This window comes from Cynoglossus semilaevis, chromosome 1 (genome assembly GCF_000523025.1).
Source record: "Cynoglossus semilaevis isolate Cse_v1.0 chromosome 1, Cse_v1.0, whole genome shotgun sequence".
NCBI classification, from domain to species: domain Eukaryota; kingdom Metazoa; phylum Chordata; class Actinopteri; order Pleuronectiformes; family Cynoglossidae; genus Cynoglossus; species Cynoglossus semilaevis.
The window spans coordinates 11,763,721-11,789,389 of NC_024307.1; the positions used below are offsets into that span (position 1 = coordinate 11,763,721).

General features: G+C 39.3%; 2 protein-coding genes and 1 long non-coding RNA gene across 5 annotated transcripts; 2 read left to right on the plus strand and 1 right to left on the minus strand.

The window, feature by feature from the left end:
* Positions 1–942: 942 nt before the first annotated feature.
* On the minus strand, positions 943–22,209 carry kcnk10b (potassium channel, subfamily K, member 10b). Of its 2 annotated transcripts, XM_008311201.3 has the most exons (8): positions 22,127–22,209; positions 17,940–18,040; positions 13,842–14,260; positions 6,009–6,126; positions 3,849–4,009; positions 3,567–3,759; positions 3,336–3,478; positions 943–2,700 (listed from the first exon to the last, which is right to left on the minus strand). In XM_008311201.3, coding segments are annotated over exons 2-8 (1,713 nt in total). In that variant the 5' UTR covers positions 17,941–18,040; positions 22,127–22,209; the 3' UTR covers positions 943–2,022. The 2 variants fall into 2 exon arrangements, with proteins under 2 accessions (XP_008309423.1, XP_008309432.1); XM_008311210.3 differs by lacking the exons at positions 17,940–18,040; positions 22,127–22,209 and adding an exon at positions 17,317–17,889.
* On the plus strand, positions 2,596–3,434 carry LOC112487704 (uncharacterized). Its single transcript, XR_003051043.1, has 3 exons — positions 2,596–2,679; positions 3,153–3,229; positions 3,360–3,434. It is a non-coding gene; the product is annotated as an uncharacterized LOC112487704 (long non-coding RNA).
* Positions 18,895–25,593, plus strand: spata7 (spermatogenesis associated 7). Of its 2 annotated transcripts, XM_008311221.3 has the most exons (13): positions 18,895–18,965; positions 19,046–19,129; positions 19,686–19,748; positions 19,843–19,932; positions 20,020–20,067; positions 22,137–22,240; positions 22,343–22,794; positions 22,867–22,912; positions 23,020–23,141; positions 23,232–23,282; positions 23,394–23,471; positions 23,688–23,745; positions 23,904–25,593. In XM_008311221.3, the coding sequence occupies exons 2-13, from the start codon at positions 19,087–19,089 to the stop codon at positions 24,546–24,548; spliced, it is 1,800 nt and encodes a 599-aa protein (XP_008309443.1). In that variant the 5' UTR covers positions 18,895–18,965; positions 19,046–19,086; the 3' UTR covers positions 24,549–25,593. The 2 variants fall into 2 exon arrangements, with proteins under 2 accessions (XP_008309443.1, XP_016893056.1); XM_017037567.2 differs by lacking the exon at positions 23,394–23,471 and adding an exon at positions 23,478–23,555 and having other exon boundaries at positions 18,909–19,129.
* The last annotated feature ends 76 nt before the right edge of the window (positions 25,594–25,669 follow it).

Below are 25,669 nucleotides of genomic sequence, written 5' to 3' on the forward strand. Positions count from 1 at the left end.
ACCCCTCGAGTTCGATCAAACCCAAGTTAAGAACCGCTGGTTTAGGCAAAGGAAATGGTGCGCTTCAACTGATATGATTCATAATACTAATCAGTATTCAAACTGGTTTCCGCAACTGGAACAGAGTGCTTTTTTCTTTTTTAGTCAAATATTAATTATCATATTCTTCTCACTGTTTTTATCTTATGACCAGACCTCTACGAGACACAACACTGTCCCCAGGGTTAAAGCTAAAGGACAGTGTCATTAAAGAGGAACATCGTGTCCAGGCTGAATCCTTCAAAACTATAATTTTTTCCTGCTTGTGTCCTCTAAGAGAAGTTCGGACATGGTATTTCATTTTGGTCTGTGAATAATATCATGTACCTTCCAAGGGCAGTGACCATGGCAACTAATGGAAACAATTGTGAAACGTGGTCTGAGTGGTCGCGAGGACTAAAAACCTGCTACGGAAGTACTGAACCTATTTAGTCTTTCTGTCTTTTGTATCTGCTTTTCTTGTTTGTAATACTTAATTTGCTTCTGTATTTTTATGGGTATATGTCGTTAGGGTTCGGGCTATGTTTGTTTTATTGTCAGAGAAGGGGATTACTGTGGAAAATGAGAATTAGAGCTCAGTGACAGTTTTATTAGAAAATGGAGTTCCACAAGGTTACGTTTTAGGACACCTCTCTTTCAGTGGATTAAAGTGAATTGATGAATTTGCCATTTGTAACTAAGAGTAATGATAAAAGATTGACTAGTTATAATAAAAAATAACTTACTTTATTGTTTTTTCTTGTTGCTATTATTGGTCCAAAAAAATTAACCAGATTTCTAAACCAAAAAAAAAGGTTTAAAAGCAAAAAAGATTTTATTCAAAATTACTGACAATTTTAGAGCAACTTCAACTGCAAAATAATTTGGACAGAAAATGTTGATGTTACCAGTGCCAGGCATAAAATAAGAGTGAAGACCAAAAGGCTATCACAGCTGGTGCTGGGACTTGATTGCAAACTGCAAAATGCAAAAAAAAAAAGCCCATATCATGATGATTTGTCAAGTGATTTTACTACAGATTTGGTTTCAGAAAATAAATACAAGAAGACAAATTCAGTTCATATTTCACAGGTCAATGGAAAACACAACTCATGTGTTCGACTGATGTAAAAAAAAAAGAAATTGAAAAAAAAAACAAGAGATCAAAATCAATAGCATCACAGTCATTAATCAAAGTCTTCTGAGCAATTACATCATGTAAATATATGGTACAAACTTTGAAAAAAAAGGCTCAAAATGAAGATCAGGGACAATCTCGTGGCCTTAGGTGATTATCTGTGTCGTTACCTGTAGAATAAGACGAGTTCAAAGTTTATTACTGATGATCGACTGCTAATAGAGCCATGCACGAGTAGGTGAAAGAGGATGAAGGCTTTACTGTGTAGTATATCAGACCTTATGGCTACTATTTCAAAGTCACATACCATTAAGGAATAACTTGTACATTTCATCTGGGTAAATGCTTGTGTTGTCTATTGATCCAGCAGCAAACGAACAACCCTGCTCACTCTGCATTTGATTCCCGCCGAAGTCCCTCAGAGCTTGGGAATAAATATAGCTCTGACAGTATGAGATGACTGAGAGGAGATCGATAGTGTTCCTCAAGACGAGCGACCTGAGTCTCTCTCTCTCTCTCGCTCTCTCTCTCTCCCACACTGTTAAAAAGTGAGATACAGCCTGAAAACCAAATGTCGAAGCCCCTAACTGTCTGATAAGATCTATGAAGGCTGAAAGTCAAGTCGATGTGTTTCCAAGGTCTTACAACAACTAGCCCATTGAACAGTTAGTATGCAAATGAGGTATTTAAAGTGTCTTTTCAGAGTTTATTCTATTTTTTATTTTTTTTGGCAACACATGTCTATGGCACGCTGGCTGAAATTCCTGGGAGCATCTCCAATCCAATCACTGGGAAACAGAAAGGCACATTTCTTGACATCTGAAATGACAGTGCATTCTCTGCCAGTTTGTCTCTGCACGTCCTGATTATGGCTGAAGCTCTTTCCGGTCCATTGCCAGATTATTTTCCCTACCCTGAGGTGATAGGAAGCCATTCAGCTTGGAGCGGTCCGTGACGTACTGGGACAGGTTTGTCAGGCTGATGTTCCCCTCTTTCCTCTCCTGGTTTTCATCCCGTGGCTCCCCATCGTCGTCGTCCCCTTCTTCCGTCCTCTCCTCACCCAGCATGGCGCTGCCGGTGTTAACGCCCACACTCGCCCGCCGCGCATCTTCAGGAATGTTCCTCCGAACCTCTCTGTTCTTGTTCCTCCTGCCCAGTTTGGTGAGGGATCCAAAGCGTGGGTTAAAGAGATTCTCCTCCGAGGAGGATGCAGTCTGTTGTGCCTGGTCGTTCCCGTGATGGTCGTAGGCCTCACAGGCTCCCTTCAGCCTCAGGTTGTTCAACTTGGTGTCAATGCTCTCCTGGGATGAGGTCTTGAAGCGACCAGTGTCCAGGCTAGCGAAGATGGCTCGTTTCTCCGGAGACAGCATGTCAAGGGAGTGAGCTCGCTGATCCAGGCCAATCTGGCGGCGCTCCATGCTGCGGATGGTAGCAGCCCGCTGGAGCTTGTCGTGGATCTCGACGCTCAGGCGCCGTCGCGTCTCACGGAATTCGGCTCGGACATTTGCTTTCCATTCAGCTGCGTGAGCTTTAAACTCCCCGACCTGTCAAAACAAAATCCCCTTTCAGTTCATTTCCAATTCCAATTTACTGTATTAGCTAATGTGCTAATTTAGAGGTATAAGAGCTATGTTTTTGTTGTTGTATTTTTTTGTACTTTTGTGGCAAATTTTAGTATCCTGGTTTCTTAGCAAACTTTTAGTTTGGTTTCTATTTACTTGTGGTTAGTGTAAGCAAATTAAAACAAACTTTTTTTAACAAATGTTAACACAGTTCTAGATATTCTGCTAATGTTTAGACACTGGCTAGGGTCTAGTTATTTTTGCTCTATCTTTGAGTGAGTGTATTGACACAGTGGATAATTTAACAGCCTTTTTTTAACCAGCCTCTTTGACCTTCTTTGGCTAGTTTTGGTATTATATAACAGCCTCAAATGACACTGGAAGGACATTTAGCTATTTGCTTTGTCCTTACTCCTTCTTTCTTACCCCGATAGATCAATATGTCACTGTCTGCCCTCTCTGGACTCTGTAAAACCACTACAGTCTCCTCACTTTGAACAATAGCTGCCTGGTAATTACAGCAATTGATGTGAAGAACAGGAAAGCAGCTGACTGATCTTTTTATACATTTGTCTCTTCTAATGTAATACTGAGAGGTGTAATTAAATGAACCCCACCTCCTCTTTGGTCTTTTTCGACAGCACTCGAAGCCAGTCTCCGATCATGCTGAGGACAGCCGCAAAGTACGCCAAGCCCACCAGGATCCAGAACCAGACCAGGGGCTTGTACCAAGGCATGTATTCAATCCTACGGTTTCCACCTGGACAAAAGTGACCAACGTTATTTATTACCAACAATTTTAAACTTTGTTTTTATTTGATTTAATGCTGTGAAAAAAAAGGCGTTACCTGCCACGTAGTCTCCTATTCCCACCGTGGTGAGAGTGATCACCACGAAGTAGAAGGCGTCCAGCGTGGTCCAGCCCTCGATGTACTGAAAGAAGAACGCTGGGATGGCAACGAAGACGATGCAGCCGGCCAGGATGAACAGGATGGTGGAGGTCACTCTGATCTTAGTCTGACTAATCTGTTTGTGTTTTTGCTGTTAAAAAAAGAAACACGGACAAGCTGTTAGGTTTAAATCAAAATGAAAAAAATAAATAAGTAAAATCCGGAATTCATGCAATTTACCCTGAAAATCTTTTCCACTTTCAGGATGCTTTTGACAAAGATGGTCCCGAGCTGGTCTCCGATTCCTGCCAGCAAGAATCCAAAGAGAGGAATGCCAAATATGGCATAAAGAATGCAAAAGATCTTCCCTCCTTCCGTGCTGGGAGCTATGTTTCCATAACCTGTTGAATTAATGACAACACAGAGAGGGAGAAAAAAAACAGATGGAAATTAGTTAGGGGGGAAAATAATACACAAAGGAAAGAAAAGTGAAGTTAAACGGGGATGACGAGATGAGGGGATGTGTGGAGAGGACAAGATGAGAATCAGGCGACAGCACAGACTTTCTTATGCAACACAATCCATCGAACTGTTTATGGAACAGCGCTTACGTCTCGGAGCAGACGCTCTGAGGTAAATAACCTCCTACAGAGACAATAATTAGCTTCCCCTGAGAGAAAATTGCATTAATTACAGTCCAACAGTGGCAGCACCATACAATAAAAATACCCAGGGGACAGAGTATACACTGAATGATTGAATTCCATAGTGTTGCCTTTATTATGAGATACATATTGGGAGTTAGCTGAGGTCAGGTTAGAACGTTGAGGGCAAAAATACGGCCCACGGGCCTGACCGCGTCTACTGATAGCTGAATTTTGGTCCCATTGATTACACTAGTGGAATCTGTAAATTTATTTTATTGTTGATTACACTAGTGGAATCTGTAAATTAATTTAATTTTTTTTACTTATTATCTTTACTTAATGTCTTTAATGATGAAACATACATTTTAAAGTTGTTTTTATCAGGTGTTTTAAAACAAGTTTTAAAATTGTTTAAAATATTTCACACAATTAATTGGTACATTGTCTAACATGGTGAGTCATTATTCTGACTATTATTAGAAAAAAACTATTATGTTGCCTTAAGATTTTTTTTCCTGTATTATCAACAGTCAACAATTAATATTTCACACAATTATTTGGTAAATTGTCATTATTCTGACTATTATTAGAAAACAACTATTATGTTGCCTTAAGTTTTTTTTTCCCATATCTGAATGTGTCTGAAAGTGTGACATTGACATTCCTGGGTTAGAATGTCTGTCCATATTAAGTGATTTTTTAAAATATAAAATACAAAATAAACAGAGTCATGAATAGACAAAAAAATTTACCAAAATAATAGGCATGGATGGATGGATGGATGGATGGATGGATGGATGGATGGATGGATAATGAACATGTCAATTTTAGAACTGACTTATTTCAGTTTGCTTTTAATGTATTTAAACCGGAGCAGCCTGTTGAGCACAGTGTCCTGTCACACATGACTTTTCTTATGACAACTAAGACGTGGAAATATTACATAATATCTTTCTTCATTATGTTGGTAGTAAAAATCACAAAGGAAGTGAATGTTCGGAAACACATGAGCTAACATCATGGTTAATGGAATCTCTGTTCTGTGTCACAACAACAGGGCAATAGCACTGGTTTTTCCATTAATGTTAATGGGACTGTGCGGCTAATAGAAGAAATGTTCACTGCAGCAGCTTTATTGTTGATAATGTGGTTCATGAGTGAAACGATATCTGGTTATTAAAAGATCCAGACTGGTCTCTCACAGTAAACTGGACTGAAGAGAGAAAGAAAAAAAATAATAATGAAAAGTTTGAGGGGTTTTTTTTAAAGGCTTAAATGTTTTTATTTAAATGTATATTATTTATTTAAATGATTGCAAATGTACCTGCCTAAAAAGGTTCTTGGTGTTTTGTTAAATATTGTTGGTCATAAATGTGCATTTCATATGTAATTTGTGGCCTTTAATTACTATTTGGTCTATTATTAGAGGGATGTCATAATATATAAAGGATTAATTCAAATAATTTCCTCCTCAAAAAAATGTCAGTACTCTCCAAATAGCTCATAAACAGTGGTGGTGTTTTTCCTATGAGCACCTCCTCTGTGTTGACCTTATCATATCATCTCCCACTAGGTCTGAGGTTTGCATCATTTAACAGCATCCCAGGAGATGGAGAAGGATTTGGTTGAACCCGCACGAGGACAAGGAAACGCTGAAAACATTTACACCGCTCCGCCACTGGGGGAGGCATTGGAAAAGAACAAACACATTTGAATAATAACCACTGTGAGACTAAAACGTCTTTCCTCTTACCTATGGTTGTGATGACAGTCCCAGCGAAGAAGAAGGCGCTGCCCATGTCCCAGTAACTGGAATTGTAGGACGTGTCTCCGATAGGACTCACTCCTGCGCTCACGGCGTCCACAGCGTGCTGGAAAATCAACAATTAGATTATGAAGAGGATTATATTTCACCGCGGCGTAATCTGATTATTGTAACTTTGTAAATAGAAACTGAAACCATGTGTGAGGACGCCATAACAGAGGATCTTTTCCTAAACAGGACGTGGATTTGACGACTGACGGTAGAGTCCTTATGTCACAGAGGGAGTGAGCGCATAAACAGCAACACCACTCTGCTGTTGTTGTTTATGTTCTTCCACACACACACACACACGTGTCCCTGATTGTGTAATGCAGGTGCGGTGACTGTGGGTAAACATCCATTAGCCCTGTGTGTTTATCTCAGGTTTAACCTGCAAGGTCATAAGAAATTGGCTGAGGAGTTCCCGTAATACGAGGAGGGAGAGGCAGGAAAGATGGATGGAGGATTTCATCAGTCCCACAGCCAGGTCATAGAGCCACAACAAGACAGGAAGTAGAATTACTACTGCAGGGTTTAATGGTACTATATGATAGGAGTCTGAAGATATCAGTCTTATTTTCGGTCCACACAATGGATCGTCTGCCTCCATTCCACCATTTTTTTTTATACATTTGTTTGGAGGACTCCATCATATTCAATCAGTGAGTTCAATGTGTTCATTACTTGAGATCCAATAATGTAGATCTTCCCATAACAAGTCTGTGTTTAAAACACATTTTTCATTTTTTGTTAAAAGCCTTTTTACACTGACTTTTTCCAATTTGTTCCAATAATTTCTAATTCTTTGTAACAACACTAAAGAGATCTCTGTTGTTACTTCTATTTTTCTTGTCTAAATATAGCAGTTTTGGTGGAGGAACTTAGGAAATTCAAACTGTTACATTTCTGTATGGCTTAAGTCTTGTTGACAGAATTTTTTTTGAGGCTGCATCTTCATCTTATTCCTTCACTGCAACACCCACATAATTCTTCCATGCTGGCAGTAAACAGGTTCAAGCAGATCCCAGAAATAAAATATGTATCAGCTGCTGACAAACAGAACCAGAGCTACAGAACATTTCTGCCTCTTATCACCAATGAATCTAAATGGCAGCTGTTGATCACTGCAGTTCATTTACACAGTAAACAGTCCAGGCTGTCTCACAGTGCCAAAGCCATATTTATATCATAAACCCCCCAATAACCTAATTCTGGAGTGGGGAGGCTATAAATAGCCTCACAATGTATCTGAATACTGTATGAGGCGGTATGAGCTATTCTCGTCTTTCGTCTTTTTCGCAGCCAAGTTCACGCTGCAATGGAGCTGAAGAAAATCTTTTTTCACACATGCTCTTGTGAAAATTGAAAAAAAAAAATCAGATTTAGTGCTGCACAGCATTTTGAAATAAGGAGGAACGGTGAGGGTTTTCATTTGTTATATTTTGGTTGAAAATCACACATTTGCGTTGGAATCCTAGTTAAACAGGGTTTCTTTTCTTGCTGCGTGATCAATAAAGACGCAGATCTTCATCCTCTCAGTGTGTCCTTCTACCCCACAGCAGGTGGAGGCAATGATCCAACCAGCATGGAGCCTCGCTCTCTGTTTTTTTTTTCCTGTGGTTGAGTGCCAAACACTGCCTGCTGCAGCACTCAGTCCATTTCTGCAGCTTCTCTGTGACCGTCAGTTTGAATGAGACGCATGTGTGTGTGTGTGTGTGTGTGTGTGTGGGCTGCAGGTGTGTGTGGTTGACTGATTGATGTGTGGTTCTTTGTTTTAACACTTCAGCGTCACAGTCACTTCAAAGCAGCGGCCGATTCTTTGAAAGTCAACATTTGGATAAGGCCGCAGTGTACGTACGAGTGCACACTACAATAAGAATTACGGTGACGTGATGTGACCATGACCGTACAATCTTTATATTATCTTTTTGTTTAAAAAAAAGACACAACAACAATTGAAGAAATAATATGTATGAAGAGGGAAACTTGAGTGGAGCGACAGCCGAATTAGAGGAAGGATTTGTTGTGCTGCAAGAAATTCTGAGATATTCATATACCGGTGGTAAGCAATTTTTTTTTTTTGTCATTGTTTTAGCTAATTTTCATAACTTGTGGTTATATAGTTTAGTGGTTATCAGATCTGCCTTACACGCAAATGGTCATAGGTTTGATCGCCAGAGGAACCACATACTCAATGGCAACACCTGTGTGACAATCTCTGAGATGTAACCACGTACTCAGTGGCGCCTCCCATGGCATATTTTATATATATTTTTAAAAATACAAATATTACGTTTGATATTAAGTTGCTTCTGTAGACATGTGTCTATGTAAACACACAGTGTTAGACTTTGTCAACCTCTGATGTTGATGATGTCACTATAGTTACAGGAAGTTAGAGATCCAGGGTCTGCTTCCTGTCATGTCCATATTTTCTCTCAGACCCAGCGGTGACGGTACATTTGGTAAAGTTGCATGAATGTTCAGCTCTTTAACTGCTATAAATAAATCTTTTGAATACATAAATGGTAATGTGCGGTCGGTTGTGTGTCTTGACGCACTTTTACAGCAGGTAGCTCAGTAGGAATGAAAATTTTATTTATGGATAAGTGACTCATGGATAGATGATGCCTGACTGCTGTCAATAAAAGACTGGCTTCACATTGTGCCACCAGAGTGAGTCACCCCGACAGACCAATTAGCACTGCTGGATTTGTGGGTGCACTGTGGCAGGTCGACGCAGACCCTAAGCATGAACCCGAGGAGGTGTATGGACACACACTATGATGTGGAGCAAAACAAAACAAAAACAAAAAAACAGTTTTGTCTGCGGTTGTACTTGTGCTCCATGGGGTCGTTACATTTCTGTGAACTCATCAACATAACCACAGTTTGACGACAGTGGTTCTAATTGATGGACCAATAAAAACACTGCTGTAAAACACATGATTTATACAACACAAGGTTTAAACACGAGCCAATTTCTAGACTAATTACTATATATGTGTGTGTGTGTGTGATATATGGCTTAAAGTATTAGGCTAAGATTTAGCTGTTTTTTGCTAACAGAAGTTTTTGCTTTTCACTGTGTTTTAATTGGTTTCATTACAAAGCTGACCTAATAATCTAGTTTAAACATTCAAATATGAATTTAAAAAGTGCTAGTAAAAATACTTATTTTTGTAATTTTTTTCATTTTCCTCATAAACCTTTTTTCTGGATTTGTGGCTAGCTAAGCAGTCCGTTAGTTAATTTGTAGTTATGTTCTGTCAAACTGTACAACTAGCTAATTAGTTTGGCTTTTTCAAAGACTTTGCTTATTTTATCATTTTTTTGCTGCTTCTGTGTGTGATTCTTAGTCATTTTCTTTACTGTTCGCTTATTCTCTACCTTTTGGACTTGTCACATTCTTTAGTTCTTGGGCAGTGGTGTCTTAGTGGTTAAGGAAGGGTACTTGGGTCTGGAAGGTTGCAGGTTCGAATCCATCAGCTGCCAAGTTACTACTGAGGTGCTCTGAGCATGGCACCGTCCCCAAGCACTGCTCCCCAAAAAGCTGCCCACTGTTCACTTTCCTTCTTAGTTAGTCAACAAACATAGGCTTTTTCTTTAACGTCACACATTATTCAAAAGACACAGTAAAGTATGGTCTTTGAAAGCTGGACTGTTTTTCTTTTACACGTTCGATGTTTTTTTAATGTCATCAAGTGCTGCCGTCATTGAATGTTAAAAGCTAACTCATATATTTCAAGGTTCTGACCATGGATTGCTGAAATAAATTGTGCAAGTGTGTTATGGCATCTTTTGTGGCTCTCGCTCTATCTGTCGACTTCTCCTTCCATCAAATATACACAGAGAAACACACACACAGAAACACACACACATGCTTTTAAAGGTTGTCATTTTTCTGTGAACTCCTCCACTAAACTGTTTGACATCTGTGAGTCACACTGCCGTGTCCCGGTGGTGGGCTGGCGTCTGATTGACAGGCCTGACACAGCATGAAGAGACCCTTCACTGAACTCGTTACCAGATCCCAGACAGACTCCATGACGAAGCACTGCAGCAGGTTCTGCAGGGCTTTTCTTGTGCTGCCAGGAACAAAGTGTTGCTTAAATCTGAACGCAGGGTTCAGTCGATCCGTGTTTGAGTTTGAACAGACTGTTAAACAGGTGTACAGTCGCTGTAGGAGAACTACTTCTTTGGTTTAGAGAAATATAGTAGCTGTTAGCAAGTTAGCTTGGTGCAATGATTACTCACAAAATTATATACGGGACTGGATTACTGAGCAAACCTGTTAGCAGAGTGAAAAAAATTAGCTGTTTTTCCTGTCCCTTTGTTTACCGTATTTAACACAAATGTAGAACAGAGGCTTATTTTTCAACATGACTGGACATTTTCAGCCATCTTGAATGACTCTCAACTTCTTAGTTTAGGTTTAGCCAAAACAAAATGATTACTGTGTTTTGAAGCTTCTGCTACTTTTGGGTACAAGACTGAAACAGGACTTTAGCTCTAGCTGCAATAGCTGTAGCTAACTGCTGCTAACGCTTGTCAATAAGCTGTTGTATCTTTACCCTCCAATTTGGTTTTTCGCAGGCTGTGTGTTTTTACTGGGTTATTTTTTTTATTATTATGACGGTGTTCTCGGAGGAATTATGGCAAAACAGTTTGTTATTAAATTGTACCAATAATGCCAGTACAAGCTGCCGCTGCTCCAAAGACCAAAATGGCCAGTAAGAGACCAATGCTACATATTTAGCCAATTGAATTGATAACAGTGCCACTTGGAGAAATTGAATTAGTACTCATTTAAGTGTTTTTCTTTAAACTCTACAGACCCACACGGTGAGTCACACGGCCGTGTCCCAGCGGAGAACTGTTGTCTGAGTGACAGGCTTGACGCAGCACAAACAGAACCTTAAACAGAGCATGGTAAAATAACAGACAGACTCTTGGAGGAAGAACTGCCACATGTCCTGAAGGCCTTTTCTACTGTTAGTTGAAGAGAACTACCACCGAAGAACTGCCACATGTCCTGAAGGCCTGTTAGCTGAAGAGAACTACCACTATGGAATGCAGACATGACATGTTGTACTATCTTTGCCACAGAAATATGTGAAGGATTATCATCATTTGGTAAAATGCACGTCTGCCAACAGGACAGTCCAAACTGCAATCGTTTTTTTGTTTGTTTGTTTTTTTTTAAGCAACTGCCAACAAGCTTTTACAAATGCAAAATCAAACTTGACTGTCTGGGGAGATGACCTCTGGTCTGTTTGAAGTGGACCAAAATGGTCTGGTGTGAAAGCGCACTAATAGAGGTCTGATTCGCTCTAGAGAAAGCAAGGCAGGCTGTTTATTTATGACATTCAGTTTACTGGCTTTTACAGATCCTTATCTTTTTTTTTGATTTTGCTGTTAAATATTATGTCATGTATCTAAATCTAGCCATCTGTCTAGTTGAAAGCTTCGTCTGTGACTAGATCACTGCTACATTGGTGCTTCAGGCGTCTTCGACTGCTGCTCCGCGCAGACAATAATTGATTTCCTCCGGAGCAGAAAAAAATACAACATTGATGGTTTTTATTTCTAGACATTTCCTTTGGAAATGCTGTCATTGATTTTTCCTTTCCTTTTTACAAACTTGTTTTGTGTTTTTGAGGCCCAGCGGCGATGCATCGCAAGGTGACAGGGAAAAACAAAAGATCCTTCTTTGCAACAGACTAAACGGCATGATAGGGAGACAGGCGTCCATGTTAACATGAACTGGAGCCATTCTAGCAGAGAGTTATATTATATACATTTTTTATTATATATTATAATAAAAGCAATGTTTTGTAAAATTTTGAAAAAAAACCAGAAGCACTTTTTTCAAAGCACAAAAAAAAAACAGAAGCACTTTTTTCAAAGCAGCAACCACAACCTTTAAATGCCAGATGCACATGTACCAGTGAAAAGTACAAAGTAAATGGATGGAACTGTACGTTACTATTGACTATAGTATTATTTCATGAACAACATGCTCAAATCCTTAAAATCTAAAGATTTCTCTCGGAGTAAAAAAAAAAAAAAACGATCGACATCCTCACTGAAGAGTTGGACTGATTGACTCGCTCCAACCTTTTCTATCACCTCGCTTCCCCACAAATCAAACCTAACAAGTGCACACTGAAACATCCCAAATCATTTTGCAATCTGGCTTGGTGTTGCTCATGTCAGATGGATACAGTGACCTTTAGTCCTGACCTATAACTCAGAGTGAAATGTTAGGGACCAGAGTAAAGCTTTGCTCTACTGTACAGTTTGACACGCAGTTAATTCAGGCTGTGATGAGATTTCTCATCTGTATTATGTTCCAGCTCAGCTCAATTCTAACTCTCTCTCAGTGACTCTTTCTGACTTTAGGAGATAGTTTACGGTCAGACAGAGTTTCTAGAATAGTTGTTATTGAAGTATTCAATCTGACAGTCACACTGTTCCTTTAATACTACACCAGTGTCAGAATAGAAAAGATCAGTTTTCACTGTTTCTTGAACAGTAAAAATAACCACACCGCCGACGCTCAGAGCTATATTCCTCATCCAAAATGTGTGGGAGTTCAGGGTTTCACCCTGGAATTCAATGCCCTTCTTATTGAGCGTAAAACTGGCACTGTTCCATTATACCAATAAATACTTTTTTTTTTAAACTAGGTCTTGCTTACTACTATTTGCACAACACTTGAAGCCACTGGTGTACTGTTGTATAACATGGAATATACAGCCGGGTTTATTTTTAAATGACAAGCACATGTCAATGAGAATGATGCTGATTATCCCTATAATAAGCCTGAAGGTAAAACTGTTCCTACTGCAGGAGGATGGATTGTCTTGACTCCTTATTATGACATTTAGCCATCAGCTGTCAACCAAGCAAAGGACAGAGAGTAGGTGTAGTACTGCATATATCATGCAGTAAAGCATGTGTTTAATTTATCATAACACGAATGAGGGTAAAAAAATGTTAAAAAAGGATATATTTGTGTAGATGTTTTTGGCTGTAAAAAAACAGCTTGATCATGCTAACCATGCTAACCACCCTTTTTAACTTACTGTATATATTTGCTATATTCTGGCTCTATGTTTTTAGCAAAACAATTGCTGTATTTTGGAATTGTTTTAGTTACTTTTGGGCAAAAATGTAACTGAGCTAAGTTTTTATCTGCTTTTGGCCAATTTGAGCCCTTACCAAGGCATTTTAGCTACCTGGCTAATTTTTCTTTTAGCAAATTCTTATACATTTTAGGCTATATGTTTGACAACTGTGTAAGTATTTCGGGTCTCACTTAGTTATCCTTATTTTATTTGTCATATTTCTGCAGTATCTTCTGTTTGTATGCTATCCCCAGGCAATTTTTTGTTATTGTGTAGCTAGCTTTGGTCAAATTTACGAAACAATTTCTGTGAATTATTCTGAAGTCTGTGAAGGCTGATGAATAAAAAATAAAAACGAAGCATCCGTGACTTTCAGCTCATGTGATCAGCTAATAGAATGAGACTTAATTAGCCCAAGATATCGCGATTGCTCCTGATAGCAATCACTGCTGGTGTAAAGGTCACTCCTCTGGCTCTTTTCTTACAGTTATCTACTCATCAGTATTATTAATCATCATTGTGGATGTTTCCATTCGTCTCTTTGAGATGAAAAGTAATTATATGCATCAAAGCTAATGTATTCACCAGTGATCAGTGCAGACAGGGAGGGAAATGAAGTAGACAACAACAATGAAACTTAAACCCTCACCTTGATGATTGCCTCCAGCTCATCAGGAGTGACACAGGAATGGGTCTGCAGAAACAAAGCCTTCTCCAAGGTGATGCTGGTCTTCTGGTTTCTCTCAAACGGCATCTCCAGGGCCCTGAATGCCAGACCTCCACAAATCAGGTAGATAAGAACCACGATGAACACAGCGAGCACCGTCTTCCACTTCATCACCGAGTGCAGGGCTGCTGCGGTGGAGGCGTCCCAGTTGGTGTCCATACTTGCCACCACACTGGCAGAGCGGGAGGAAATGGACAGACGGGGCAGCGGACAGTGACCGTTGGCCTTTGGATCGCAGCCCATTGGGTTCTGCATGGTGGCGACGCTGGCCTGGACCAGACTGGACTTCACCATGCCAGGCTGGACCTTTTTGGGAGGGACCAAGTGGGTCTGAACAGCCACTGGGGAAGGAGTGAAGTTAAAGGAATTTGGGGTTAATATTTGGTTTGGTTACTTTTATATACATGAAACACTAGGATTGCAAGTACAGGTTTTGAACTGTCGACACGTTGTACAGTGATGACTAAAATCTAACACCATTCCATGAAGCCCTGCATTCCATCATTTGGATCAGTCCCAGTTTTAAAAAGGTGTGAAACTTGTTGTTATGTGTTATGAAGTTTCAGCAACAGACTGAAAATTGCTCTTCTTTTGTCACTTTTAGAAATATTGATTTATCGTGCGATTAATTGGATCCAAATTATGTTTGATTAATCAAGATTAATCCAGAGTTGTTATTAATCCACATTATAAATTGTAATCTTTTGACAACCGTATTAAACATAGGGTAAATCAATGGCAACTAATACTGTGAAAAGTGCCATTTGTTAATAAATATTGTCCAAAACATTGTTTAATATGCAGACGTCAGGTTTGCTGGACTAAATGCAGCCTCAACAGTAGAGCACATCAAAAAATGTTTTTTCTAAACTCAGCAAAGAAAATGAATTCACGCTCCTTTCTTAGAACAAATTTAGAATAAAATTGGCTTTTGTAAATTTTGAGTCTCTTTACAACAGCATTTGTCACAACAACACATTGAGAATCAAAAGCATTGTTACATTTCAGTATTTTTTTTCAAGTGCATTTTACTCCAATTTTATTCAATAAACTGTCATAATTTACAAAACCACCTCATGTTTCACTTTCAAAAAAGCCTGAAAAAAACCTTGAATGCACCCGATGGCTCCATCTCTTCCTCATGTTCAGCCTATGGGCTGGATAGGATTCAATTTTTGTAATGGACGATAAGAGAAGAGTAAGTGCCACTCTCTGTCATTGGCTTCTGGCTGGATTTTATAATAAATTCACGTGTGCTGCCATGGCAGGTCAACCATGAAGCAGCAGCAACAAGCGGCCAAATTTAGATTTCTTTAATGTATATGAGGCACTTTGGAGGCTATTCAGAGCTGCGGCCTTCACCTCCAACCTCCAAACCTTTCACAGCATGGAGAATGAAATGCCTCTGAGCCATGGGTGTAGCCGGGTACCCACTATGATGTAACTCTCACAGGCAGGAATATGAATAAGGTTTGTTCAAGCAGACACTCTTTAGCTTAATGGAATGGTGTCACTGTTGAGTTATTCTAAAAAAAAAAAAAAACACAAACCTACACACACCCACATAAACACACGGACACACACTTGGACACACATGTCCACTGAGAACCACACACCACCCTGATGAGCCAAGGACATCCAGGGAGTGTTTAACCCTCTGCTACAGGCGCTATAAATCTGGTATTTAATCTCTCGGTGTCTTCACGAGTGAATCAATAACAACAAAGTGATGTCACCAGATTACAAAAGGTACAAAACAGAGGTTTTCAATTTACAGTTTAGGTCCTTTATGGGCGGTGGCCGGCTATTTTTAGAGCGTGGCATGACTTGAGCCATAAAAAGACCATAACTCCACATTAATATCTGGTACATCATTAGTCGCAGTCCGTGTGATGGATTAAGCAGAAGATGCTACTGGTAGAATAATGACAGTTTTGGACGAAATCCATAACTAGTCCAGAGTCAGACTGTAATTGTTTTTCAGATCCTCCTGAATACATCCGCTGGCCAGGGGTGGAGGCTGAGTGTGATTATACAGCTTCTTCAAACCACTGAAGCTGCAGCTTATTGATTTTTACAAATTTAATAAAGCTTTTCATCCGATACTATGCTTACGCCGTCTCTTTTACTCCCCACATCTAACATGTCTGGGCAATGCATACGCATTGTTAAATGGGTCAGGAAGTACAGGAGAGCACCAGGAAGTACACTGTATACATTACTGTATCAATTAGCTGTTTTTACTGCCAAATACCAGAAAGTTCCATTCCCAGGAAATGTTTCGGAAACTAAATGGAAAATTTAAATTGAATCAGGTAAATTAAACCTTCTGTTGCAAAGAGTAACAGCTCACTGCATTGGATTCTGGGAAAATGATCATGTCTATTCTCTAACTATTCGAAAAGTTGTGAATCTCAGTAATGCTTTTAGTTCGGTTTTTATACTTGTCGCTGCACTGGCAACAAAAATGTGTCCTAGTCCTTGTTTTTGGTTTCTTGTACTGACAGTGACAAAAATATAGAAATGGTTCTGCTGTTTGTTTTTGCAGTGTTGACAACAGATCCGCCATGAATATTGTATCACCAGCACCGTGTGTAAAACCTGGAATTCGAAGTTGGAGTAAATGTGTACATTTGTGTGGGTCAGGTTACGTTGCAGGTATTCCACTCCCACACAGAGAGAGGCTTAGCATCAAGCTTCAAGCAGAGGGGAATCAAACGTGAAGAACTTTATTTCCGGTAAAAAATTATAACTGCCTTCAAAATAAGAGCTTTAAAGACTGTTGTATTTCAAGCGCTTAGGTCTGAAACAAAATCCAATCACAAATCTGACGATTATTATGCGCTGTCTTAAATTGATTAACGATACGACATCATACGTATATTTTATTGTTATTTTTATAACAGCGAAATTATTCAATTTTTTGAGAAAATTATATTACTTAATAGATATTGTTTTTGAGTATTTTTATTACAACAAATTACTACGAAGGTAGATTTTTTTTCGGTCCTTTAGTCAGTTTTTCTACTTTTATTTAAAAATTACCCCTACGTTTCCGGTCTACCGATCATATTTCTGTGTTTTTGACGCAAAAACAGCGGCGCTCCTTCCATACGCAGCTGAGCACATGAATAATAGAGAATAAAGGTCCACTCCCTGCTGCTTGGTTCTGTGCCGTTTCAGTAAATATCGAGATAAAAATTAAAAATGAAACGCCCTATAAAATGTACATATTAATCCAATTAATCACACGATTAATTTTCATATTAAATTATATCTTAAAAAGACAACAGTAGGAGTATTTGATTTGATTTCTTTAAAATGTTGCCGATATTAAAGCAGCTATAAATCGATAGATATCGTAAGTTGCCAGTCGGAAAAACAAAGCTGTATTTACCTTGTTCCGGGTCCCAGTTAACTTGTTTTCTTGGGGTTTCTATTGGGAATTTCATCTCGGTATTTGTTTGCAATCAGAGTGCATAGAAGAGATGACCGGCGCCAATCAGGAAAACAATTAAAAATTGAAAATAAAGAACCAAATCAGGAGAAATCCTTCTCACTCATCTTCATGACCATGTTTTCATGGGTTTGGGTAGAACATGTGTGAGGTAAAAACGCACCGCAAAATCGCATTGTCTGCATCTGCTGTAACCCCCTCCTCTCCCCCCGTTTCTCTCTCTCTCTCTCCTCCTCGTTTGGACACGTGGTGATCGCCTGACAGACTGAGAGACTTCTGAGACCTTTCTCTGAGCCGTAAAACGCTCTGTGTCCAGACCACAGCCAATCTCAGTGCCACACACACAGGAACCAGGGATCCGGTCCAGTACCGCCGCGCAGCCTGTGTCCAAACGGGCAACTTTACGCACGGCCGCCGGAACAACGGGAAAGGATGCTCGCACCTCCCTTTCATCCCCGAAACCTCACTATACTCCACCTAAATCCACTACAAACGGCTGGATGACGTTGTAAAATCGATTAAATACACACGTTAACTTATGTGATTGTTAAAAGCATACTCACTGTTGAGGGTTTTATTGTATCCAATGCTGGATTATCTCCTCATCGTTTGGCAGCCGGTGAATGTGGAGACCGGTATGCAGCGCTCCAAATCATTGGTAGACCTAAAGCATGACATCATCCACATATGGGAAAACCTGCATTATTTATGACCACTGATAGATAAAAGACTGTATATACTTAAATTATGTTATTCTCTATCTATCTATCTGTACCATTTTATACAATGTCACATCATTAGCTAACATTTGTCGACCTAATTGTTTAACAACTGTTTTCATGGCTATCTTTACATTATTACTCTGCAGATTTGGCTGGGTCTACATGCCAACGTTTACATATCTTCATCTCTACTTACTGTACAATTGCTTGTTAATTTTGTTATCACAGGCTGGTTATGGTCAACTAACATTCTGCTTTTTTGACGTGACAATCATCAGTGAGTATTTCTAATTTGACCAAAAATATGTTCTCATCAATTGTGTCAAGTACTAAAAACCACTAATGCTCTCACAATGCCTGGTGGGTAAAATGACACAGATGTTGTAAAAAGTCTAACCAACAAACCAGCAGAACAATAGAATTAGTAATGCTGCCGATATTGTGTCTTGTGAGCAGAATTGTTTTTTTGATCAGATGTTCTTTTAGTTGCTGTGTGTCCTGCATTGTTTTTCCACATTGCTGACACTGCTGTGTGATGTGATGCCTTATCTTGAGTAACATCTTTTACAAGGAAATGTAAGAGAAATTCAAAGAATGGACTAAACCTAATTAATTCACACAGCTTTTCTGTTCTGCTGAAGAATTATTTTTTGATGCAGAGGTTTTTTGTGCTGAAAGTGAAAACGATTCCATAATTTATCATAACTTGTTCATCATAAAAGTTTTTTTTAAATAATGATGTACCAATTTGGCGTGTCCGCCCTGCGTGCTGACGCCTTTGCGTCATTACGTCAGCAGCCGTAGCAACCGGCATGGCGACGGAGAAGCCTCGCTTAGCGTCTCATCTGCTTATGAGTTAGCATTAAGGTTTGTTTTTGTTATTCTAGCTTCCTACGTAAGCGATTTAAAATGTTTACTGTCGCGCGCACTGTGCTTTTTGAATGTAGCAGTTATTTGCAGTCCGCGTCGGGGAATATTCACGAGGAAAATGGGATACGCTGAGTTTGACATCAATATGGAATCGAGAACAGGTATGGAAATGCTAATAGCAATAGCGAGCTAACTAATGGTTGAAAGTACTCACTGATACTTTTACAAGTTTTAATGTAAATTCGATTCGTTCTGATAATTAACATCCCAAGTGTCTACGTATATAGGGTTCCTATAAAACTACCCTTAACTATTTACGGTACCATAGAAAAAGAAGAGACAATGTCGTCTTGTAAATGTCTTCTTGTCAGACTCTTTTCGTAAAAGTGTTAATAGAAATAACTTAGGGTAATTTTATTGACATAAATATATGTGCATTTTTTCAGTAGACGAACTGTAGTTTAGAAAAATATCTTTAAAAATATCTGTTTATCAATACACAAGTGCTCAATGTACTATAGCTCTTCACTACATGAACAAATAGTTAAGAGGAAAAGAAGAATAGCACATACATTTAAAAAAGATACAAAGAAATAATGTTTGATAATTATACCCTACAAACTGACTAGCTCTGTATTCTTGACCCAGGTTTTGTAACTCGTTTTATGAATAAACACAACTAGCCATCATGTGTATCCCTCCATATGTGTATTGTAGGGAGTGTGTCATCTGTACTGGGCTCCAGCACTGGGAGGAGAGCACAGACTTTGAAAAACAGCTGTAAGCTTTTATATCTGTGTGCAAATCAGTTTTTGAAATCCATCTTTTGTGGATATTTTGTTTGTAATTATTCTTTCATCTCCTCCATTTTCAGCTTTCTGTAGTCACTCATCCAGCAAGTTGACACAGTCCATCGTTAGAGACCACATGGTGTCTCATTACAAAAAGGTTTACTCGGCCAAAGGTGCTCACATTTAATGTTTTAATTTAATATTCAGCTTTATAACAAACCCAGGTAATAAATGTCATATGTTTGTTTGTTTTCTCACAGCTGCCATTGATAACTCTGTGCCCAGAAGCATGGTACACAGTGTGAAGTGTAAGTATTGATTATAGATGTTTTTAACTGTTAAAATGGGTTGTAAAATGTATTTTTTAAAGACATATAAAAAATACACCGATTTATTCTTCGACTGTGGTTAATCTTGTTCTTCCCTCCGACCTATAAAATATTGAATTATATGTATGTGGAAATTTAAATGGACTACATGTTAACAATATGACATCTGATGACAGAAAGGAGGAGCTTGCTCTGCAAAATCCATCTGTCTGTAAACACTGTGCTAGTGTTGAATAGTGAGTTATCAAATGACGGTTATTGATCAAATACAGGACGAGCTGAGTTTAAATCCAATGTGCGCTACTCCTCCACCACTTAATGACACTATCGAGTGTCTTAGAGCCATGGAAACAAGTGGTGGGCATTACTACTGAGGGGCCCCATCTGTGCAGGAAACAGACTGGCAGCACTGCTTCTTAGAACGTGTGAGGAGAACATGCAGATACAGCAGTTGTTCGGCACAAACACATGAATGTGTCAAGTTATATGCAGGACTTGGACACCACTTAAGAATATTATTGAGAAGTTAATCAAGTTTCAGTTAATCGGTAACAGAACCTTTGCTTTAGGTGCTTGTAAATGAATAAGAAGCATAAAAAAAAAGGTTTTGTTTCGCCGTCATTTTAACTCTTTGCATCACTGGTCAGTAGCTGCTCTGACAACAGCATTGATTAGCAGTCGTGCTCACTAATGCAGTCTCCGACATCACATTTAGGCCCAGGATGCAGCTTATCTCTAATGCTTACAGTAATGCCCCCCACCCCCCTTCCTGTTAATACACCATAGTACTCGACCGTCACGTAGCTTGCAGTTAAAGGCTGTTAGGTTGTTCTCTGGGGAGAACTCTGGAGTCATTCCAGTCATTTAAGATTATTACATGATTCCGAGGTTCAGACAACCAAAAAAGTGAGAAGAATTATGGTGCGGTCTAATGAAAAGGTGCACGTAACACATTACGTTATTATATAACACTCACTGGTCAGTTCATCAGGTACATTATTCTTCATGCCATATACTTAACAAGATGCTGGAAACACTTGCCAGAGGTTTTGAACCACATTTGAATTATAGCAAAATTGTGTTATAGCACATACTACTGCAGTTCTGTAAGATTGAAATCTGGGAAAGACCAAGGATGTTTGTTAATGTGCAATGACTTATTTTGTGTTTACGGACAGGACTGTAGATTCGTTGAGGTTCATGACACGGCGGGTTGTACTGCTGAAAGTAGAGGATTGGTTCAGTGTGGTCGATAATAGAATAGAATCGTCTTTATTATCTTTGTACTTGGTACAATGAAATACTTGGCTAAGCTGTGGATTCTAGGTAATAATCAGTGACCACTAAGGACCAAAACACACCAATAACATGTTCTCCACCTATCACAGCACCACTACCAAAAATGTGCAAGAACACACTCAGAATAAGTAGTGTGAAAGTTCAATTAGTGCAGATTATACCAATGGTGCGTAGTAGTACAGAAGAGGGTAGATAACACAGCAGTTATGGTGAACCTGTGCCAACCCAGTGTCCTGTTCTCAGCTGACACAAGTGAATGTTGCTGATGTCACCTGCTGCTCTACCTACTGTATCTACTTCAAGAACCAACATGTTGAATGTAGAGAACTGCTCTTCTGCAGACCTTGGTTCTGTCCAGCGGTTATTTTAGTTTCTGTTTTCTTTCCATCGGCCTAAACCAGTCTGTCCATTGTCCTCTGACCCGTGCCACTGGATATTGTCTCTTGCCAACCATTCTTTCTAAACCCTAGCTATGCTAGTAATGCGGGGGAATCCCAGTAGCTCAGCACTTTTTTTTTAAATCCGCATGGCCTACTGTCACCAACACCCATAGAACATCCAAAGTCATTTAAATTAACTTTCTTTTATTTGATGCTCAGTTTGAATGTCAGCAGTGTGTAGAAATGCTCTGTGTTGCAGACACGGGATAAGGAGAAGGACTAGTGTTCCTAATGAAGTGGTGTACATACAACATCAGTGTGAGAGAAAACTAATGTCTGTGTTTATTCATGTTCCATACCTGCTTACAGACAATGACCAAATCCAACAGGATCGTGTCAGAAAAGGCAGTCGTCCTCAGTCGGCTCGTTCTCTCCCACAGAAGCACAGCAGAGCCTTCCGCTCCCCAGCCCAGGTCTGACATCACTGCACTCCTGCATGTTTCCTACAGAAAACAAGCTACAGTTGGCATTTAAAATAGCATTTGATATCTAACTTAATAAACGTTCATTTTTAGAGCAGACTATCCATGCAGTATGATGACGGCAGATATCTCTACTCGAGAAGCTCCGTGGTCTCTAGCCCTGGATTCGGCACCTCATTTCACGTGAAGGACATTGATTATCCATCCCATAAACCGGCTCCTCCTCATCACAGCCGCCCGGCGTCACAACAATTAAATGCTCGCAATTTGGAGGCAGCTCTGATCAGAAAACAGTCAGCACTTTCCCTGGCAGCTTCCGGAGGTCAGAGCCTCCACAAATCTTTCCAGGACCCATTCCAGAAAACGTACAGCGGGGACCTGCTCCAGAAACACTCGCAGAACTTTACACCAGACAAACCTTTCACTCCAAAGACACTGAAGTCCGACAGGAGTTCATATCTGGAGAAATATCGCTACTACAGAGCACCGCGCAGGAAGCCCACTCAGGACTGCAGTAACTCTGAACAGGACACAAATATTGAGAGGTAATGGTTTTTTACTTGCAGAATTTTTCTTTTTTACCTTTTTTGTGTGTCTTAAATTATTTGTCTCTGCAGCACAAAACCTAAAGAATGTACACAGGATGTTGATGAGCCATCTCAGGTAAGAGACTTCAGAGGGAACTGTTCTCTCTCCTGGCTCAGTGCTCTACTACAAATGCAACAGTATTTAATCTCACCTCTCTTTTTACACCATGCTGTGTTTTATAGGGATTCATTTCAGAGCAGGTTTGGTTTGAGGAGGAGCTGAACAGCACTTACTTCTTAGCATCCAGACCACATGGTAAAATGAACAGGAGCAGAGACTGTTTACTCTTTGACTCCTCCTCCAGGTAAAAATGTGAACTGAAATGTTATCATTTTAAGGCCTCAATGTCATGTTGTAAAGTTTTCAAATAATTATGCACTGTCTTTTTTTCTAGGGTCTCATCAGACAGATATAAATCTGCCCTAATGAGGAAAGTAAATGCAGAGTAAGTCGTCAGTGTCGTGTCCAATCGCTGCGCAGCTCTGAAATCATGATACACAGTTAAGGATTGTGTTTCCACGCTAGAAATGAAAAGTTCACATTAATGTCTCATCAGGGAAGAAGAACTAAAATACTTGGAATTCATTTCTGCTGTAACAGAGGATATCTTGACCAGGAGTTTTATTTCTGACAGGTATGGGGAAGAAGAACTAAAATACTTGGAATTCATTTCTGCTGTAACAGAGGATATCTTGACCAGAAGTTTTATTTCTGACAGGTATGTCGACGCGTTTTGGGATCACGTTTGTTTAGATGATTTAAGAATAAGTCGACGCGTTTTGGGATCACGTTTGTTAAGATGATTTAAGAATTTTTACTGTTATTTAAATGTTTGGGTGTTTTTCACAAGGGTCATAGAACGAGTGATGAAACGCCACATTGATATGAATCGGCACCAGCTCGATGAGGTGAGTGGACCAGTATTTAAAGGAATTCTAAATATAGGTTTTGCAATTTTTTCCAAAAAAGTTTTTGTTGATTTTTTTTAACCCAATATTTGTGGGATGTGTGATGAATATTTTGATACTTGAAACCCACATGCATCTGTGTGCATGGTTTGTTTCAGGATAAAATGCGCCACCTTCTGGTCGTGCTGCGTAAAGACTTTGAAGAGCCAACCAACACACCCACCTCCAGAACAGGTGTTGATAAACGCACTGATCTAGTGGATTCACTTCTACCCTATCTGGAGTCAGAGGAGAAACGAGCGAAGACCAGAGGTGATAGTGACGTCTTCTCCAATGCTTCAGTGAATAAACGCAGCGGTTCTCCTCATTCCACTGAAGCCTTATCAACATCCACACCATTACATCCGACTGAAAAGGCTGCTTCATCTACAAACACAAACAGAAATGAGCAGGAACTCGACAGTCAGGAAAAATCCAATGGCTCTCCTCAGCTCAGTGAGCTTCTTTCGGAAAATACACCTGTCAACGAAGAGGAATTCCAGAACAATCAAATTACAACGACTTACACGAGTGGAACGGTCAGCACTGAAACCCAGCAGCACACCAGTGCTGTATCCAGTGAAGAAGGTTCTCATCAGGATCGAGCGGAAGTCTCGCCTCACGGACAATCTCCAGAGGTTGAAGATCTCGGGAGATGTTTATCAGAGTCACTTCAGGTGTCCAGCAATACCTCCACCAATGAGAACACGACCAACGACCAGCGTGAAAACACGGACGATTCTTCCAGTGATGATGATTTCTGAATTATTTTTTTTGCTCTGAATTTTTTTTTGCTTTGTTACCAGAAAAATGTGAACTAAATCAATAACTGTATAATTTAATGAGAATAGTTTTACTGAGTTTTTAGTGTATTTTTAAAGCCAATTTATTAAAACAGAGTATTTTTATTTTCCTTTTTTGCACCATGGCACCGAATTCTCTTCGTACATTTCATTGAAATGTAGTTGAAGCTCAGTTTTAAACTCATCAGCAGAACTGCCCTGTGTTTATTGTAATTTCTTTAGAAGTCCACATCACTGCACTGATGAGGAGTGTTAAAGTAGCGGCCATGTTTCTTCGCAGTGTTTGCAGTGTTCCCAGTTAGCCTCTTGTGTGTGCTGTACTGTTGCTCTGTTCACAGATTCCTAGGAAAAAAAATATTTTTACAGTCAAACTTAAACATATCCTGCGTTTTACTTGACAGTTGCCTCTGACATGATGTAGCCACTGTAAAATGACCAGAGAGTGTCTTTACAATAGCAATACATTTTCTATTCTTCTCACTGTTTTGTGTCTGCGACTCATTTTCTCTAAATGATTTATAATTCCTTTATACATTAGCATTGGGTTCAAGCGAGGCTAATGAAGCATCACACAATATCTGCACAAGGTTTCGTTTATGTTGCTAAACATATACATTGGCATCAATGAATAAAATCATGTTTTTAAGATCAGATGTCCACTCACCAGCCACTTAATCCAAAAAGACTTAGCGGGCTTTTAGCTATGTTTATTTTTTCCATTTATTTTTTGCTAGCTATTGAGGTGCTAACTTCTACCCAATGCTCTTGGTTAAATTTGACTACTTTTTATCTATCCTAAATTAACATATCTAAATCGAATATCAGCAAATGTTATTTACTTGGTGAATATTTATGTATATGTTTATTTTTGACACAGTGGGATAAATGCTGTTATTTGTAATATTTCAAGAACAGCAGTTTAAGAGGAATTACAGCTTTTTAAATAAAGTATATAAAGTTTGAGTGGCCTGAGGACATTTTCATATGAGTATGAAGTGTCAATTATGTTTAGAAATGTTTAATAATAAAGTATTACCATTCAGTGAGGTCTCTCCTTAAGGCTAAAGATAATTTCCCATCAG

Bases quoted from the DNA above. Each gene is read 5' to 3' on its own strand.
- kcnk10b (XM_008311210.3), bottom strand. From the start codon at position 17,371: ATGAAATTCCCAATAGAAACCCCAAGAAAACAAGTTAACTGGGACCCG. The intron at 3,760-3,848 runs GTAAATTGCATG...TTTTTTTAACAG, and splicing joins AAGTGGAAAAGATTTTCAGG to CAAAAACACAAACAGATTAG. The intron at 2,701-3,335 runs GTGGGGTTCATT...TTGTTTTGACAG, and splicing joins CGAAAAAGACCAAAGAGGAG to GTCGGGGAGTTTAAAGCTCA.
- spata7 (XM_008311221.3), top strand. From the start codon at position 19,087: ATGGGATACGCTGAGTTTGACATCAATATGGAATCGAGAACAG. The intron at 19,933-20,019 runs GTGCTCACATTT...GTTTTCTCACAG, and splicing joins AAAGGTTTACTCGGCCAAAG to CTGCCATTGATAACTCTGTG. The intron at 20,068-22,136 runs GTAAGTATTGAT...ACCTGCTTACAG, and splicing joins CATGGTACACAGTGTGAAGT to ACAATGACCAAATCCAACAG.